Below are 18312 nucleotides of genomic sequence, written 5' to 3'. Positions count from 1 at the left end.
ACAAATTGAAAATACTAATTTGTTAAGAATCAATCGAATTGAAGTCATAGTGTCATCGTTGGCTGGAATCGATATATTCGCGAGATCCGGGTCACAATTTGTATCGACTAAAGAAATAGTAGGAATTCCCAAAATGGCACATTCCCGAAGAGCTATATACTCTTTTTGCTGATCAAGGACGATCACAATGTCTGGCAATCTCGTCATATATTTGATCCCGCCGAGATACCTTTGTAAGGTAGATAATTTTCTCTTCAAGATTGCCACATCTCTTTTTGGGAGATGGTGGAATTTTCCCATTTTTTCTTCCGCTCTTAAGTCTCTAAATTGAGAAAGTCTAGTTTTCGTAATCGACCAATTCGTTAACATACCACTGAACCACTTTTTATTAACATAATGACAACGAGCCCTTATTGCAGCTGATGCTACTAAATCTGTTGCTCTTTTTTTGGTACCAACAATTAAGAAACTTTTTCCCTGACTTGCTGCATCAAAAACTAAATCACAAGCTTCTGATAAAAAACGGGCCGTTCTAGCGAGATTTATAATATGAGTACCTTTACGCTTTGCCGAAATGTAAGGGGCCATTTTAGGATTCCATTTCTTAATACCATGACCAAAATGAACTCCTGCTTCTATCATCTCTTTCAAATTAATGTTCCAATATCTTCTTGTCATTTTTTCCACACTTCCTTTTTTTTTCATCCTAACATTCCATTACGGAATTTATTTCTTTTTGAAGATTAAGAAAGATCCGAAATAGCTTGAAATAAATAAAATAATAATTGTTCTGAGAGAACCTTGTACTAAGAGTTGGCCATTGATACATTGATACATGGTATAAACAAAACCTTAATTTAATGAATTAACTGACTTGTTTTACTTATTAAAATAAAAATCTTAAAAATCTAAAATTTAACCTGTTAGTGTTCTAAGTTCAAAAGTCTAGTAAAGTAAAAAATATGTTTTATGTATCCTTAGGGTTAAATGTTAAATGGGGGTTTTTATGTCTCATAAAAATTGTTTGTTACGTCAGAATCTGAAGAAACTAATTCTGTATGGAGAAACAAAAAATCTCTCATTTCCGACGCGAATAGATTTTTTTTTTTTATTTCGAAATAAAGGTTCTTGTCTTGTGGGGAACGATGCACAAATTTTTGGAATCCGGTACCAACAGGTATAATCCCCCCCAGAACTACGTTTTCTTTCAAGCCTTTCAACCAATCAATGCGACCTCGTAGGGCAGCTTTTGCTAAAACTCGAGCAGTTTCTTGAAAACTTGCTTCAGATATGAAACTTTGGGTATTCAGGGAAGCCCTTGTTATTCCCAATAAGATTGCCCGATAATAGATCGATTCATCCAAAGCTCGCCCTGCTCGTTCCGCTCGCAATAGTCCGATTAATTCCCCAGGCGAAAAAACATTAGACATTCCATCTTCGGAAACCCGCACTTTTGATGTTACTTGGCGTATAATAATCTCTATATGTCTATTATGGATCTGTACCCCTTGGGATCGATAAACCTTTTGGATTTTATTAACCAAAGAAATACGACTTTGGGCTATGGTTAGCTCAGCTCCAATCAAGAATCCCCAAGGGACCCCAAGAATTCTTGGTATACGCTCATTCCAATCCTCAATTCTCCTTTCGAGATTGGGGGATAATGAATCAATTGAACGCGCTTCAAAGATTTGTTCCACTTTTGGAAGACCTTGCGTTATGTCACTAGATCTCGATTTTTCATATATAAACGTAACTAACCTATCTCCCTTGTAAAGGATTTCTCCATAATGACCATTAACAGTTGCTCCTGTAGTGGCCAAATAAGGTTTAGCTGCTCTTATAACAAAGGAATCCATATTTACACTGAAAATTTGACCAGATTTTTTTATGTGCGATTTAAATAGACATACATTTTCACAAATAAATTGTCCAAGGTGAATTATTGCCAATGTCTCTTCCCAAGAATCATGATGGACAAAGTGACAATTCAAAAGGAATGGATCCAACATTATGTTACTATCGAAATTGGAAATCCTTTTATTTTCATCTATTAAAGAGTATTTAAGTTCTTGAAGTACTTGGAAGGTTTGTTTCAAATTGTCAACGAACAAATATTTTTTTAGCAGGATTTTATTATGCGTTAGTAAATAGTAAGATGAAGAAAAATGCGATATACTAGCTACAATAGCCCCTAAGGGCCCAAAAATTTCTAGAATAGGAATTCTAGGATTCCATTCTTTTATCGCATTGGGATGTTTTGAATTCTTGAATAAACCAATTCGAGAACAGTTGGATGCCGACAAAATCATCAAAGATTGGTATTCTTTATTTCGATTCAACAAAGTGCCAATAGCTTCTTGATGTTGGCTAAGTGATTCAATCTTCGCCTTGGAATAAAAAGAATTGCTATTGGCGCGATCTAACCTATTATGGGGAGTCGGTCCTCCACTTGTCCTATCATACCTTTTTCGTGTATACGAAATAGTGGACTTGACTAACTCAATTCTTAGGAAATCGCGAATAAGATCATTTGCTCTTACCTCAACAAGGGAAGCACCAGCCTTTTCTTTTTCTTCTTGTTCCCAATTCACTACTAAGCAAGTTCTAACAAATTGACTATTTGTGTGATAAATTCTTTGAGTTAACTTGCTATTTTCATGATAAATAAAATTGACAAGTCGAATTTGGAGATTATTTTCTTCTTGCAAGAGATCCTGCGGGAAAAGTGTTGCTAAATTTCTTCCTTCGTCCATTTCATATGCCACTGTAGGGCGAACGGAAACAAAATACTTTTCCTTGCTCTTGAGAATTTTTTTCCGTTGAACATAGACCCAATTTTTCTTTTTTTTTGATTCCTTAGAATCTTTTTTTTGTCTTTCTGGCGGTATCAAACACCCACCTAATATCTTATCTGCCTCTTCAGGAAAATGAATATCTCCGGAAAATATTTTGAGTTCCGTATGGCTTTTTTTTCTCTTCACTCGGACCAGTCCGCCTAGTCCACTTCTTGTATTTTTTGTGAGTTGTGTATCCACTCCAATAATACTATTGTCAAGTATCTTTAGGGATGAAGATCTCGGCAAGATATGAAGTTCTTGAAGAATGAAAAAAAACCGATCTACTTCTTTTTGGTATTTTAGACTAAATTCTTTTGTTCCTCGATGCTCAATCAAACCCTCTTTTTTTAAGATGGAATCTTCCTCTGGGCTCTCGTATTCGTCCTCTGAGTCTTCTTCTGAGTCTTCCTCTAAAGTACCATATTTTTCCTCGCCGCTTTCCCCGGGGCTGCCATATTCGTCTTCTGAGTCTTCTTCTAAAGTTCCATATTCGTCCTCTTGGGTCCTATATTTGCTCTCTGGGTTCCCATATTCCTCTTCTGAGTCTTTCTCTAAAGTCCTATATTCGTTCTCTGGGTTCCCATATTTGTTTTCTGGGCTCCCATATTCGTTTTCTAGGGTTTCATATTCGTATTCGTCTTCTAGGATTCCATATTTAGATTCTTCTAGGGTTTCATATTCGTCCTCTCGGGTCCTGTATTCGTGTTCTAGGGTCTCATATTCCTCTTCTGAGTCTTCCGCTCGAGTCCTATATTCTTCTTCTAGGGTCCTATATCTAAATTTAACAATTCCTGAACCCTTTTTATCTTTTCTGTATCGGGGATCGTCAAAATAAGCAAAAATAGTATTTCTACGTAAAACACCCATAAAGGGGATTTCAATCGAAATCCCAAAACAGGATATTAGTTCTTTCTCTTGTTCTTGATGATATTGTAATGGAATGACGAACCTATTTCTTCGCTTTTTCGCCAACAAATCTGAATTATCTTGAAAAATAGAAGGATAGATCAAATTCCAATGGCCATTGGACATGATTCGATCCGACGTTGAATAATCAAGAATTTCCCTATCTTTTTTACCATAAGTATTCATTTGATCTTGATCCTTGTGGAGTGAAAAAGACGCTATACTGGATCTGCACATACTTACGGATAATATCCATAAATGGCTTGTTTTTGGTAATCGACGAAGATTACCATATTGATATTCGGGCGCATGGTAAACATCAGTACTCCAGTGCATTTCGCCGTCTGATTCAGAATAAATATGCTTTTGTACCCTTTCTTTAAAATGTAAAGTGGACGTTCCGGCACGAATCTCCGCAATTACTTGTTCAGATTTTACATATTGATCATTTTGCACTAGAATCAAGCTTTTTGAGGGAATATTCACACTATATAGAATATCTTGACTCTGAATAGTTACATGCAAGTCTATATAACATAGAAAAGCAGGCTGTCCATGACGGGTACGTGTGGGGTGAACCAAATTCTCATTGAATTGGATTTTTCCATTCGAAGGGGATCGTACAAGGTCGGCAGTACCCCCTGTGAATACTCCGCCAGTATGAAAAGTTCTTAATGTTAGTTGAGTCCCTGGCTCCCCAATTGATTGACCCGCAATAATACCTACGGCTTCTCCCAATTCCACCAGATCACTATGAGTAGGACTCCGGCCATAGCATAATTGACAGATCCAAGAAGTGCTTCGGCAAGTAAAGGGGGTTCTAATATATATTGGTTGTGCTCGAAATGGTTGTGCTCGAAAGGCAGTTATGAATCGATTGACTAATCCAATTCCAATATCTTGATTTCGCGCGGCAATGCATCGTGAACCGATATATATATCGTCTGCTAATACACGACCAATTAGTGTTTGGACAAAAAGTTTTTCCGTCATCCCATTTTGAGGACTTACAGAAATACCTCGGATAGTACCACAATCTCTTCTACGCACAATAATATGTTGAACTACTTCAACAAGTCTACGTGTAAGATATCCAGCATCTGCTGTTCGTACAGCAGTATCTACAACCCCTTTGCGGGCTCCATAGCAGGAAATTATATATTCTGTCAAAGAAAGTCCCTCGCGTAAATTGCTTTGAATAGGTAAATCAATCATTTGTCCTTGAGGGTCCGACATTAATCCTCTCATACCTACTAATTGGTGTACTTGAGATGCATTTCCTCTGGCTCCTGAAAAAGACATTAGATAGACTGGATTAGAAGGATCCGTTATCCGAAAATTTGAATTCATTTCTTGTTTCAAATATTCACTTGTCGCATACCATATCTCAACAGATTGGCGTAATTTTTCTACCGCGTGTACAGCCCCATAATAATAGTGTTTCTCCAAAAGAAAACTCTGTTGTTCCGCGTCTTGGACTAACCATCCCTTAGAGGGTATTGTTAAAAGATCCTCGATTCCTAACGAAATCGATGTAGTAGTGGCTTGATAGAAGCCCAGAGTCTTTAGTTGATCCAGTATATGGGATGTATATCCCATTCCAAAATGATCTATTAATCTGCTAATAAGTCGTTTCATACCAGTTCCGTCTATCTCTTTATTATGAAAGACCAGATTGGCCCGTTCCGCCATACATAAGTACCCCCTTTTCGGCTGAGTAGGATTCGACAATTGCTGAGTAGGATTCGACAATGGGCCTGAGTCAGTGATTCGAAAATTTAATTAACTTAATTGCCTCAATCTCAATCTGGATTCGCGTGGCAAATAATGATGATACTAGGGAAATCGGAATGCCCCCCGAAAGCAAAGGGGAGGGGCATCGCCGAATCTAACTTTCTTGTTTAGGTAGTGTATGAATAGGCCTGACTAAATCCTTGTACGGCTTCCTCTATTTCTCTATAAAAAGAAATATGACCAAGAGTGGTTCGAATGTATATCGAACGAATTTCTTTTTTTCTATTTCCCATTATTAGATAGTGAGCATAAATCTCATGATAAGTCCCCAAAGATTCATATTGAATTTCAATCGGAACTTCTCTTGACCCAATGACGCGTTGATCCAGGTTCCATCGTAGCCACAAGGGACTATCTAAACTGATTAGTTTTTGTCTATAAGCTCCCAGTGCATCATAAGAACTAGAAAAATGGGGTTCTTTATCTTTCCTATACTTAGAATTATTATTATTGTAATTGACTTTTAAATTTGGATAGTTTCTGAAACTATTATATCTATTTGCACAAATACCTCGACGCTTTCCAATTGTTAATACATAAAGCCCGATAAGCATGTCTTGGGTTGGTACGCAAATAGGATCCCCAATAGCAGGAGATAAGAGATTCATATGAGAAAACATAAGTAAACGGGCTTCCGCCTGAGCTTCCAAGGATAAAGGTAGATGAACAGCCATTTGATCTCCATCAAAGTCTGCATTGAAACCCTTACACACTAATGGGTGTAAAGAAATAGTACGCCCCTCTACTAAAGTGGGTTGAAAGGCCTGTATGCCTAATCTATGCAGAGTAGGTGCTCTATTTAACAGTACAGGATGTCCCCGCATAACTTCTTGAAGTATTTCCCATACAATGGGTTCCTTTTCCCAAATTTTCCTTTTAGCAATCCTGACATTAGAAGTGGCGCGTTTCGTGATTAAATCGCGAATTACAAATAGCTGAAAAAGCTTTATTGCTATCTCTAGAGGTAATCCACATTGATGTAATGAAAGCGAAGGACCCACAACAATGACAGAACGCCCCGAGTAATCGACCCGTTTCCCAAGCAGAGTCTCGCGAAACCTTCCCTCTTTACCTTCAATTACATCTGAAAGTGATTTGTATACTTTATTGTGACCATCCCTCGTCGGTTGCCCGCGGGACCCACTATCAAGAAGTGTATCCACGGCTTCTTGTACCAATTTTTCCTGGCACATTACTAAATCTGCTGGCGCTAATTCACTTCTTTTTAATAGATAGGCAAGATTGTTGTTCCGACGGATAACTCTCTTATAAAGTTCATTAATGTCTGAAGTCACTACTTTATCTCCAGACCTATAAACAATAGGTCTCAATTCGGGAGGAAGAACCGGTAATAAGCACAAAACCATCCATTCTGGTTCTACATTTGTTTGAATAAAATGTTTCGCCAATTGCATGCGTCTAATCAAAAAAACTTTTCTTATTCGTCTTTTTCTATCTTCCCACTCATCTCCACTATACCCCTCGTCTTCTAATTCCTTCCATTCGACCAAAGAATTCTCTATAATAATTCGCAAATCCAAATCTGCTAATTGTTCTCTAATAGCACCTGCTCCTGTCGCAATTTCCCGATTTCGAAATGTTGCAAAGCCTGGGGTAGAAAAAAAGGGAGAAATGCTGTGGTTACAGGATGCAATTTCCTCTTCGAATAAACCTCGTAATCGTAAAAAAGTGGGTTTTTTAGTGCTGGGCCTAGCAAAAGAGAAATCGCCGTATACTAGGCCCTCCAACTTCTTAAGAGGTTTATCTAAAAGATTCGCGATATAACTAGGAAGACCTTTCAAATACCACACATGAGTCACGGGACATGCGAGTTTGATGTATCCCATTTGATATCTTCGTATCCGAGAATCCACAAATTCTACCCCGCATTTTTGGCAAAATCTTTCGTCTTCGTTTTCAGCTCCGCTCGCTCGAGAATTGCCACAACCGCAAATCCCGCTTTTTATGGGTCCAAAGATTCTTTCGCAAAACAATCCATCTTTTTCTGGTTTATCGGTTTTATAATGAAAAGTAGAGGGCCTTGTGACTTCGCCAACGGCTTCTCCATTAGGTAGGTTTTTGTTAGCCCAAGCCTTTATTTGTTGAGGGGAAACGAGTCCAATTTGAAGTTGTTGATGTTTATATTGGTCAATCATAAAATAGAAATAAGAAAAGAATTTATATTTATTCCGATCAAACTTCCTCCCTATTAACCTGGAAGTTCTTTTCAGATACAAGGAAATGATTCAGTTCTAGAGCCAAAGATCGTAGTTCTCGAACGAGCACTCGAAAAGATTCTGGAGGATCCTCATGATTAGGTATTCTTTTTCCCCAGATCGTAGCATTAAGTATTTCTTGGCGAGCTATAAGATGGTCAGATTTATAAGTAAGTATCTCTTGTAAAATATGAGCAACACCAAATCCTTCTAAAGCCCAAACTTCCATTTCTCCTACTCGTTGTCCCCCTTGCTTGGCTCTTCCTCTAACCGGTTGTTGTGTAACAAGTGAGTAGGGCCCAGTAGAACGCCCATGAATTTTCTCATCAACTTGATGAATTAATTTTAAGATATAGGACTTCCCTATTAGAACAGGTTGCTCAAAGGGGTCGCCTGTTCTTCCATCAAATATTCTGCTTTTTCCCGGGTACTCGGGTTCAAATACCCATGGATTTTTTGTTTCTTTACTGGCTTCATATAATTCTGAAAACACAAGTTTTCTTGAAGCCTCTTGCTCATATCTCTCATCAAAGGGTGCTATTCTATAATGTTTCTTTAGCAGATCCCCCGCTAATCCGAGCGAGCTTTCAAATATTTGTCCCACATTCATTCGGGAGGGTACTCCTAAGGGATTGAAGACCATATCAACGGGTGTTCCATCTTGCAAATAGGGCATATCTTGCCTAGGCAAAATTTTGGAAATGATCCCTTTATTCCCATGTCTTCCGGCTACTTTATCCCCAACTTTGATTTCACGTTTCTGTAAAATATATACACGAACCATTATGTCGAGGGGGTCCCTTTGGATCCATTTCACATCGATAACGCGCCCTCTTCCACCTATAGGTAATTTCAGAGAAGTTTCTTTTGAAGTGGAAACCTCAAGGCCGAATATGGCCCGTAATAATCCAGCTTCTGCGATATATGATGATTCGCTCGCTATCTGAGGCGTTAATTTACCTACTAAAATATCACCAGTTTCTACCCAGGATCCCAACCTAACAACTCCATTTTTGTCCAAATTGCGGAGTAAATGTTCTTCTAGATGTGGTATTTCTTTAGTGATTTTTTCAGCGGAGCCCTGGCTTGTCGTATCCGTCTGAATTTCATATTTCCGGATGTGAAAAGAGGTATAAATATCCTCATATACCAAACGTTCGCTAATTAGTACTGCGTCTTCAAAATTGTAACCTTCCCATGGCATATAAGCTACTAATACGTTTTTTCCTAAAGCAAGTTCCCCCCCAACTGTAGCAGCTCCTTCTGCTAAAATTTGTCCTTTTTTAATGGATTTACCCCGTGGAACCCGAGGTTTTTGGTGCATACAAGTATTTTTGTTAGAGCGACGGTGGTTAACTAAAGGAATACTTATAGTCTTCCCACTACTTGATAAAAGTATCTTATGACTATCAGTAGAAATGATCTTTCCCTCGCGTTCGGCTATAACGGAAACCCTCGAATCTAGAGCTGTTTGGCGTTCCAATCCAGTTCCAACAATGCATTTCTCGGACCGAGAAAGTGGAACTGCTTGGCGCTGCATATTAGAACTCATTAAAGCCCGATTCGCATCATTGTGCTCAATAAAAGGAATGAGAGAACCCCCAATAGAAAAATATTGGAAAGGAAAAATACTTCTAACATGAATCTGTTCCCATGCAATAGTCAAGAATTCTTGGCGGTATCTAGCTGGAACAACCTGTTCTTCCTGAATACCTTGATTCAAGGACAAAGAATTTCCTGCTGCTATCATATAATACTCATCTCTATTTGGTGATAGATAAACCACCTGTCTCTCTTTTTTTTCTTTTGCTTTCTCAGCAGATATTTCATAAAACGGACTCTCTATAGATCCCCACAAGTGATCAATTCTCGCATGAATTGCTAAGGATCCAGTAAGTCCAACATTGATTCCTTCAGACGTGTCAATTGGACAAATACGCCCATAGTGACTCGGATGAATATCTCGGCTCCGAAAACTTGCGGTTCTCCCCGTCAACCCTCCAGGACCTAAACAACTCACTTTTCGCCCATGAACAGTTTGTGTCAATGGATTCGTTTGATCAAAAACTTGAGATAATGGGTATGTGCCAAAAAAGGTCTCATAAGTAGTTATTAATAAAATTGAAGTTGAAGTTGGAGTTACCAAAGTTTGGGGAGTCGGTTTCGATTGACGTATGAATACTCTACGAATAGTTTTTTGAACTGCATGTTGTAAACGACCAAGAGCCAATCCGAATTGATCTTGTAACAGATCCGCAACCGAACGAATACGTTTATTTTTCAAGTGATTCATATCGTCATCGTCAAGTATACCCGTTCCAAATTTCATTCCAATCAAATGATCCGTAGCGGCCAATACATCTCGTGGTAACAAGAATGTATTGTTCTGAGGTATATCAAGATTAAGTCTCCGATTCATATTTCGTCGACCAATCCTTCCTAATTCACATTTTTGTTGAAAAAATTTCTTTTGTAATTCCTCGCATAAGGACTCCGAAAATACCAGGTCCCCACCTACACAAGCAAATTGTTGATAAAACTCCAAAATAGCTTTTTCTTTTGACTCAATCCTCTTCTTCTCCTTAGCATTCGGGAAAGACAAGAAAATTTCAGGGTAGGAAACATTATCTAGAATTTCTCTTAGATTCGAACCCATAGCTGATGATAGAACTAGAATAGATATCTTTTGTTTTCTACTCACGCGAGCCCATATCCTTTCTTTTTTATCAATTGCTAATTCCGATCTCCCTCCCCAATCTGATATTATAGTCCCGGTGTAGATAGAAATTCCCTTATGATCTAATTCCGAGCGGTAGTAAATACCAGGACTTAGCAATATTTGATTGATCACAATTCGGTATATTCCATTTATAATAAAGGTTCCTAAGGAATTCATTATAGGAATGTTTCCGATAGAAATGGTTTGCTTTTGCACATCGAAACCAAAAATTAATCTCGCAGATACATATAATTCGGAAGAATAGGTGAGTGATTCATACACAGCATCTCTTTCTTTTATCGAGGGTTCTAGCAATTGATATCCTTTCGCAAATAATTGAAATGCAATTTCGTGATCTGGATCTTTAATTGTTGGAAACTTGTCAAGTTCTTCTGCCAAGGCTTGATTAATGAACCTAAAAAATCCCTCGAATTGGATCTGACTAAATCCGGGTATTGTGGACATTCCCTCGTTTCCATTCCGGAGCATCTTAATCTTAAGTTTCCTGTTTATCAAAGAAAAATTCCATTATCAGCTCACTCTTCATCAATCCCTACGGATTGATCTAGCAATCATGGAATCTATATTCTGTTTACTGAATCACATGAAATTCTAGGGAACTCCACATACGTATTTCATATATGTATTTCATACATATGAATAGAGACCATTTCGACGAAAATTCTAGTTTACCAGGGGTACAAATGAAATGAAAATGAATTGCTAAAATATTCCTACAAAAAAAATTATGCCACTTATACTTTATAATATTCTAATCAGATTGAATGGCAAAGATTTCTCATTTTATCCCCTTTCTATGAATGTAATAAAGCCGTAATATAATACACTAGAAAGTTTTACTTTACTTCGATTTAGAATAGCGTGCTTACTTTAATTTCTAAAAATAATTTGAGGGTTCTTTTTTATTTCGGATCGGAGTAGTATAATTGCTAGAAAATTAAGTATTTCATTGTGGAATTCTAAAATAAAGTAAGTCCCTTTTTTAAGTACATGCCAATCTAATTATCCACCTCTCCCCATATCCATGCTTTTCTTTTATCGTAATTTCACTTGGGTAGGCCAAGATAGTCAGGTTATACTCTAATATCAGAGCAAATTTCCTTTTTTTATTCAAGATATTTAATTTAATACTTTGAAAAATTAAAGCACGATTCCCCATAGAGATATGTACATAAAGGGGATCTTTGGATAATAATGCTGCTCGGACCTAAAGTTCACCTATACACGGATTAAGCATAAAGCCATAATATTTTATTATGCCATTGAAATTGAAGGGGGGGAGATAATACCGATTTAAGAGTAGTTCACTACTGCAATTCAAAAAAGAAAGAGAATTCTAGTTAATGGTTCCAATTTGTTCTGAATTTTGCAGCCTGTGACTAGAAATCCACTTTTCTTCTTTTTCATCTCAATAGAAAGAAATGGGAAGTTTTATTGTGTTAGCAATGTATGTTTTAAGATAGAATCTATCGAGGAGAATAATCGAAACTGGATCAAAAAAAGCAGGAGTATCTTTTTTGAAAAAGATTGGAAAAAAGTAAGTTTAATTATATTCAAAATAAAAGAAAGGGGCTTTTCGTAAGAAAACGTGGATGAATACTTGCTGTTTTCTAGATTTTCGATCGGATTTTTTGGCGGCATGGCCAAGCGGTAAGGCAGGGGACTGCAAATCCTTTATCCCCAGTTCAAATCTGGGTGCCGCCTGATCAATAAAATACTTAGGTTTTCTAGTACTGATCGAATTCAATCAATTTTTACTTCGCATAAGTTCGGGCAAGAGAGTAACTAAGCCTGCCGATACTGGGTTTAGAGAAACCATACCATAGTTCTATCCTTAAACTAGGGTTAGGGTTTGTTTTGGCGGTAGTGGCCAAAATGGTTATCAATAGGGGTGAGGTAGTGTTTCCTTATTCTTTTATTATATGAATTTGAATTGGTTCTTAATTGATTCGATTTGAGAATTTTTAAATACGAGGATAAGATGTCAGAAATCTTGGTATCCAAAGAAAGGTCCCTAAGGGGCATTCTTCTCTTTTTCAATCTAAGATTCCAGAAGGGACTCCACGAAAGAATATCAAGACTTCCTAATTATCATACATTTTTTTATCGTACATCTTATGTGACCTACATACACTAGAGTAACAAAAGGAATAAAAAATCTTCCTATTCCCGCTTCTTCTATTCAGGACATCATTCCCGTACTCTTTCTTTTTTAAGGTAAGGAAAAAAGGGCTTTATAGTATCGTATTTTTAATGCTCTCTAATTCTACAAGAATTCCTATAAGAATTTGTTAGGAGTAAATTCCTTGAACTGATTGATCCATGGCCTTAGGGCAGAAGCCCTTTTTGACTCTGTACCCTTGATTCCACTATGATTATTGATCAATAGTAGAATAATCCCTTCATAGAAATAGGAGACATAATTTAGATGGATATAGTAAGTCTCGCTTGGGCTGCTTTAATGGTAGTCTTTACATTTTCTCTTTCACTAGTAGTATGGGGAAGGAGTGGACTCTAGGGATACGATACTACTAATTGATTAAGTAATCAAATTGTTGTATCAATTCTTTTTTTAATTGATCGTTTTGCATTAATTATTTTGTCAAACGTTATTCTTTAATCTTTTTCTTTAGTTTTGTTTCACTCCTGTAAGAAACTCTTGTATTGTAAGAAAGAGCCATTATACCAATTAAGAATTTCTACTAGAAATGACTAATGGTTAAAAAAAGTTCTATACATAAGAAAATTAGACTTTCTTCCACGGAACTATTCACGGCATATCACACATTTTCCATTTGTTTTATACTCTTTCTTTATTCTTAGAATAATTTTTATTCTCTTTTGAAGCATCTCGCGGGATATTTAAGCATGAAAGATTCGCTGGTTTTTTCCTTTTACTTTTTACTATAGTCTATTCTTATATTATTTTTCTTTCCTTCCATGGATTCTTTGGTCAAGAATTGTCTTCGATTTTTTTATTTTGACCTGATTGAAATTAAGTGGATGCAATGAAAAAAGAAATTGAATTAGACTACTTAACTATTTCAATCTACTAATCTATTCTATGTAGATTCAAAGATAATATAATAGAAAGACTCTAAAGTGTCGTAGAAAAAACTATATGTAGTTCTTTCTACCACACTTTAAGATTCCAACCAGATCCTTTCATTTAAGACTTGGATTTTTTTTATTTAATCCCTTTTTCATTTCTTCAATGATTAATTGGAATTCCACTTAATTATTTTGGCTGACTGTTTTTACATAAATAATAAGTAAAAAAGAAGTAGGAATTAGAATGAACAGTGCAGTAGCAATAAATGCGAGAATATTGACTTCCATAACCTCTTTATTTTTTATTTTCACAATAACTCGGGATGTAATCCCATGGAGAGGAAAAAGGGGTATCTTGTAAATTCAAGGGTAGGGCTTGCATTCTGATAATACTGAATCAATTCAATATTATGAATATCGGATCTATCAAATCAATTCATGGATGAGAGTTATATAGTATAACATAGGAAGATCCTATATCCATACTAAGACCAAAATGGGTTTTTTGATTGGATTAGGAATTCCCTCTTTTTTAATCCTTTTTTTTCTACTTTTTCTTTTCTATATCTCTAACCCACGAGCTTTCTTAATCTTATACAATTTCTCTTCCTTTTTCTTATAGTTATACATACAATTATGTATGTATTATATGAGCAACTTTCTATGGGTCACATAGACATCCAAATAAGCAGTAGAAGTGAGATGGGGAAAAGAGGTCTGAAATAAAAAGGGAATACAATTTATGTATGGATTCCGGTAAAATACCGGTACTCTATTCCATAACAGTGGAATAGGAAATTAAGATGAGGATGGTATCATCATAAAGAAAGATAGAGTAATATCCTAAAATTCTACTAATCCACATATCGTATGTGTGTCTTTCTTTATCTTTATCGATCGGGAGTAGTGAAAAAAATTCCTATACTCCTTCCCTCCCTCTTTAATGAGAGATGCAAAATAAAAAAGTGAAGTAAGGGTGCCCTATGGGTATTTGATCTTGCTCCCTGCCCCTTTTTTTTCATGGAAAAAGGAAATATGAATTTCTCCATTCATTGAACCCTAGTTCGGGACTGACGGGGCTCGAACCCGCAGCTTCCGCCTTGACAGGGCGGTGCTCTGACCAATTGAACTACAATCCCCGCGGGGTGTATGGCATACCCATTCTTAAATAGAACCATAAGAAGATTCGATTCGTCTGTCGTACTCTAAGAAATAGACGAATCATATACTACATACCCACATATTAATATTATATTATACGTGGGTATAGTGAGAGTGACATAACTAGTATGTCGTGATTTTTTATCACTAAAAATGGATAATAATCCACCCTTCAACAAGAAAAACTCTTTTGTTTGTAAGAAAGGAATGAGAGAGATATGGATTAGAAAAAAAAATCCCCTTTTTTATTTCTCTTTTATTTCTATAGATCAGACATTTTATTTTATGGGAGAAAAACAAAAGGATTTAGTTCATATTCACGAAGCCCTAGATTTTTGGGCCGAGCTGGATTTGAACCAGCGTAGACATTGTCAACGAATTTACAGTCCGTCCCCATTAACCACTCGGGCATCGACCCAGGAAGAATTTATTCTAGGGTTTTTGCTAATCTATGATTAACCTCCTTTCATAATACTCCCTACCCCCAGGGGAAGTCGAATCCCCGCTGCCTCCTTGAAAGAGAGATGTCCTGAACCACTAGACGATAGGGGCATCACTAGACGATAGGGCCATATACAACCGCTCGTGATTATACTATAATCATAGTATGAGCAGTTTTTTTGAATTGTCAATATACTCGAAAAGTATAACTAGATCCAAAGCAAAGAGTTTTTCTAACTTTTCTGCTATGTTTTCATCTAGGATTTTTTTAGTTGATGGTTAGATTAATTCATGGATCATCCTCTACCTTTTAGGGAAATTCATTTTAAATGTATAGAATAAGAATGGATTACTAAAAGGGATTCTAGATTAGTTCAGTACAGGTAGTTATTTTATTGATCTAAGATAAGATGAAAAAGAGTCCAATTTTTTTTTTATTTCCATTCCGTGCTTCATTTAGTGTTCAGACCAAAAATGCATTCATCCCGCACTAAGTCATAAAATTCTCTAAAGAGAAAGCTTCAAAAACAAAGAAAAAAGCGAATCAATTTAGTAGAAAAGTACTCTATCAGATTCGAACCAATGACTTACGTCTTAGCACGAGATTACTCTACCACTAATTTAAAAAGCCCTTTATCGGATTTGAACCGATGACTTATGCCTTACCATGGCATTACTCTACCACTGAGTTAAAAGGGCTTTTTATTTAATTCAAAAATTTGCCACTTTGATTTCCCATTATGGGTCTACTGCATAATGTACATATTATATATATATAATATATAGAGATATAGAGAGAGACATTATGTATAGATTGTATATGTATTGATATCTTGAGAGCTCAAAATAAAATTAAGAAAAAAAAACATACCCAACTCTTCTTGGTTCATGGTTTTCCGTTTCCGAAGGCTAGTAAAATAGGCGGATTCTGGAACCCCAAGGATTCAATGGTATATGGAAAATATAAGATTTCCAATCCTAGCGGGAAAAGGCAGGGAACAGATACCCAATAGGATAGGATCCTTGGGAGGAACTTTTGGTAATGGCCTTGATCCTCTATGCTATTTTTTATGTGTTCTTAGTTCTATTGAACTTTTTTGATTCTTTTAAACAAGAATCTAATAAACTAGCATTGAGTCAGTGGAAAAAAGGAGAGAGAGGAAAGTGTTAAATGGAGAGAGTCGACTAATCATAGACTTTTAGGATCTTCTTTACATCAGGTAAATCTGTCAGCCCTGTCCGTTTTTTTCTTTAAGTTACGACTCTTTAAGTTACAACTCTTTGCTTCTTACTTCTATCAAGCCATAGGGAAAGTCTATGATGAATTTGGAAAACTCATCTCACTCTTACTCTATGGCTCGGACTTAATGGGGGAAGAAAACATCTTCTATAATTTCTTTTTTGTTCAATTCTGGACAAAAAAGAAAAGGAAAAAAGGAATTTATAGGGACAGTGTTACCCCCTATATCCCCTAGTTTATATTGTAGGAATAATAAAACAATTTAGCAGTCTGGCACACTTACGTCCTCGCAAAGTAAATAATGATTATTGTAGTCGTAACCGTAGAATAGGATAGGATCCTAATCAAAATAAATACATTTGGTTCAGGCGCTATTAGCAGGGTAAGAAGAGATTTATTTTACAGACCAGAGGGAGAGGGGCTATCTAAATCCTAAAGTAAAGGCGCGCGATCGAAGTAGAAGTACCAATGGCTCAGTGTCATGAACCTTCTCCATCTGATTCAATAAGGGGGAATTAGCCTCCTTGTCAAATGGCTATCCTTGACAAAGGGTACCATTTATACCATAATATACAATGTAGCGGGTATAGTTTAGTGGTAAAAGTGTGATTCGTTCTATTAATAACTGAATTTGAAATGATATACTTAAGGCATCCTTAAGTTTTTTTTTATATTCCGATGAAAACTTTAGTTCTTATAAAGGATTAAATCCTTTTCCTCTCAATAGCATATTGAGGAAGAATATACATTCTGGCGATTTGTACCCAAAAACTAATTTAAATTGCATCCAAAATAAAAATTGGATTATGATATGAGTACAGAGTCGCGAAGCATAATTTTGCATTGGATTTAAGTATTCCAATTTTGAAAATATGAGTAAAGGATCTATGGATGAAGATACAAAAAAGTTGATTTCCAATCGTAACTAAATCTTCTTTTGTTAAAGGATAAGGAAGCCAAATAGCTAAAAAACGATAGTTTTGGTTTACTAGAACCATCCGCATATTGTTTCAGCTCGGTGGAAACCCAATTCTTTTCCTCAGGATCTCTTGAATGAAATTAGGGAACGAAGTAAGTAGATTAGATGGATTTAGATAGAATTTCTATCTCCTACTCTATAAGGATCATCTAGAAAGCAGAGAGCTTTGGTTCCATTCAAATAGAAAAGCTGACATAGATGTTAAGTGGTGAGAATATCCATAAAGGAGCCGAATGAAATCAAAATTTCATGTTCGGTTTTGAATTAGAGACGTTAAAAATAATCAACCAACGTCGACTATAACCCCTAGCCTTCCAAGCTAACGATGCGGGTTCGATTCCCGCTACCCGCTCCATTCTGTATAAAAGGAGTATTCTATTTGTCTAGACATGTTAAAGGCTTGTATTCAAGCCTTTTTTGTCCACCAGTTTCTGGTACTACAGAGCGGAGTAGAGCAGTTTGGTAGCTCACGAGGCTCATAACCTTGAGGTCACGGGTTCGATTCCCGTCTCCGCACTTAGCAGTCTCTATAAAAGGAGTATTCTATTTCTCTAGATATGGTAGAGGGGCGTATCCAACCCTTTTTTATTCATTAGTTCCGGGCCCTAGAGGGCAAAATTGAGCAATTTGCGAAGCCACTTGCCTTCACAAAAAGAAGGCGCAAGGCTTCTCCCTACCTTGCAGAAAATAAAAATGAAATGAAAGGGACAGTCTACCTCTCCCTTCCTTTTAAAAACAGTTTGCCCGTTGTTTGTCTCAGTTAATACCCAATTTTGGGGCTCTGTTGGCTAGTTCTATTTCTGCCTCCGGAGCGCCCTCTTTTTTTGAGGGGGATGCAAAGGAAGGGTAAATATAGTAAGGGATACGGCACTAGACTAATACTTAATTAATACTTAATTTAATATAAGTAGTTAAACAATTAACTAGACTAAACTTTTTATCAT

The 18312-nt window shown here is 36.5% G+C and overlaps 1 protein-coding gene and 5 non-coding genes across 6 annotated transcripts; 2 read left to right on the top strand and 4 right to left on the bottom strand.

The window, feature by feature from the left end:
• Positions 1-306: 306 nt before the first annotated feature.
• On the bottom strand, positions 307-18228 carry LOC123421740 (DNA-directed RNA polymerase subunit beta). The gene has a single exon (XM_045107585.1). The coding sequence runs from the start codon at positions 10962-10964 to the stop codon at positions 7734-7736; it is 3231 nt and encodes a 1076-aa protein (XP_044963520.1). The 5' UTR covers positions 10965-18228; the 3' UTR covers positions 307-7733.
• TRNAC-GCA lies at positions 12130-12200 on the top strand. Its single transcript has one exon. It is a non-coding gene; the product is annotated as a tRNA-Cys (tRNA).
• Positions 14613-14686, bottom strand: TRNAD-GUC. The gene has a single exon. It is a non-coding gene; the product is annotated as a tRNA-Asp (tRNA).
• TRNAY-GUA lies at positions 15045-15126 on the bottom strand. The gene has a single exon. It is a non-coding gene; the product is annotated as a tRNA-Tyr (tRNA).
• TRNAT-GGU lies at positions 15777-15848 on the bottom strand. Its single transcript has one exon. It is a non-coding gene; the product is annotated as a tRNA-Thr (tRNA).
• Positions 17812-17885, top strand: TRNAM-CAU. The gene has a single exon. It is a non-coding gene; the product is annotated as a tRNA-Met (tRNA).
• Positions 18229-18312: the final 84 nt, after the last annotated feature.

Source organism: Hordeum vulgare, unplaced genomic scaffold (assembly GCF_904849725.1).
Source record: "Hordeum vulgare subsp. vulgare unplaced genomic scaffold, MorexV3_pseudomolecules_assembly, whole genome shotgun sequence".
In the NCBI taxonomy this organism is placed as follows: domain Eukaryota; kingdom Viridiplantae; phylum Streptophyta; class Magnoliopsida; order Poales; family Poaceae; genus Hordeum; species Hordeum vulgare.
The sequence above is the reverse complement of the archived record's forward strand: the minus strand, read 5'-3'. Positions and strand labels throughout refer to the sequence as shown.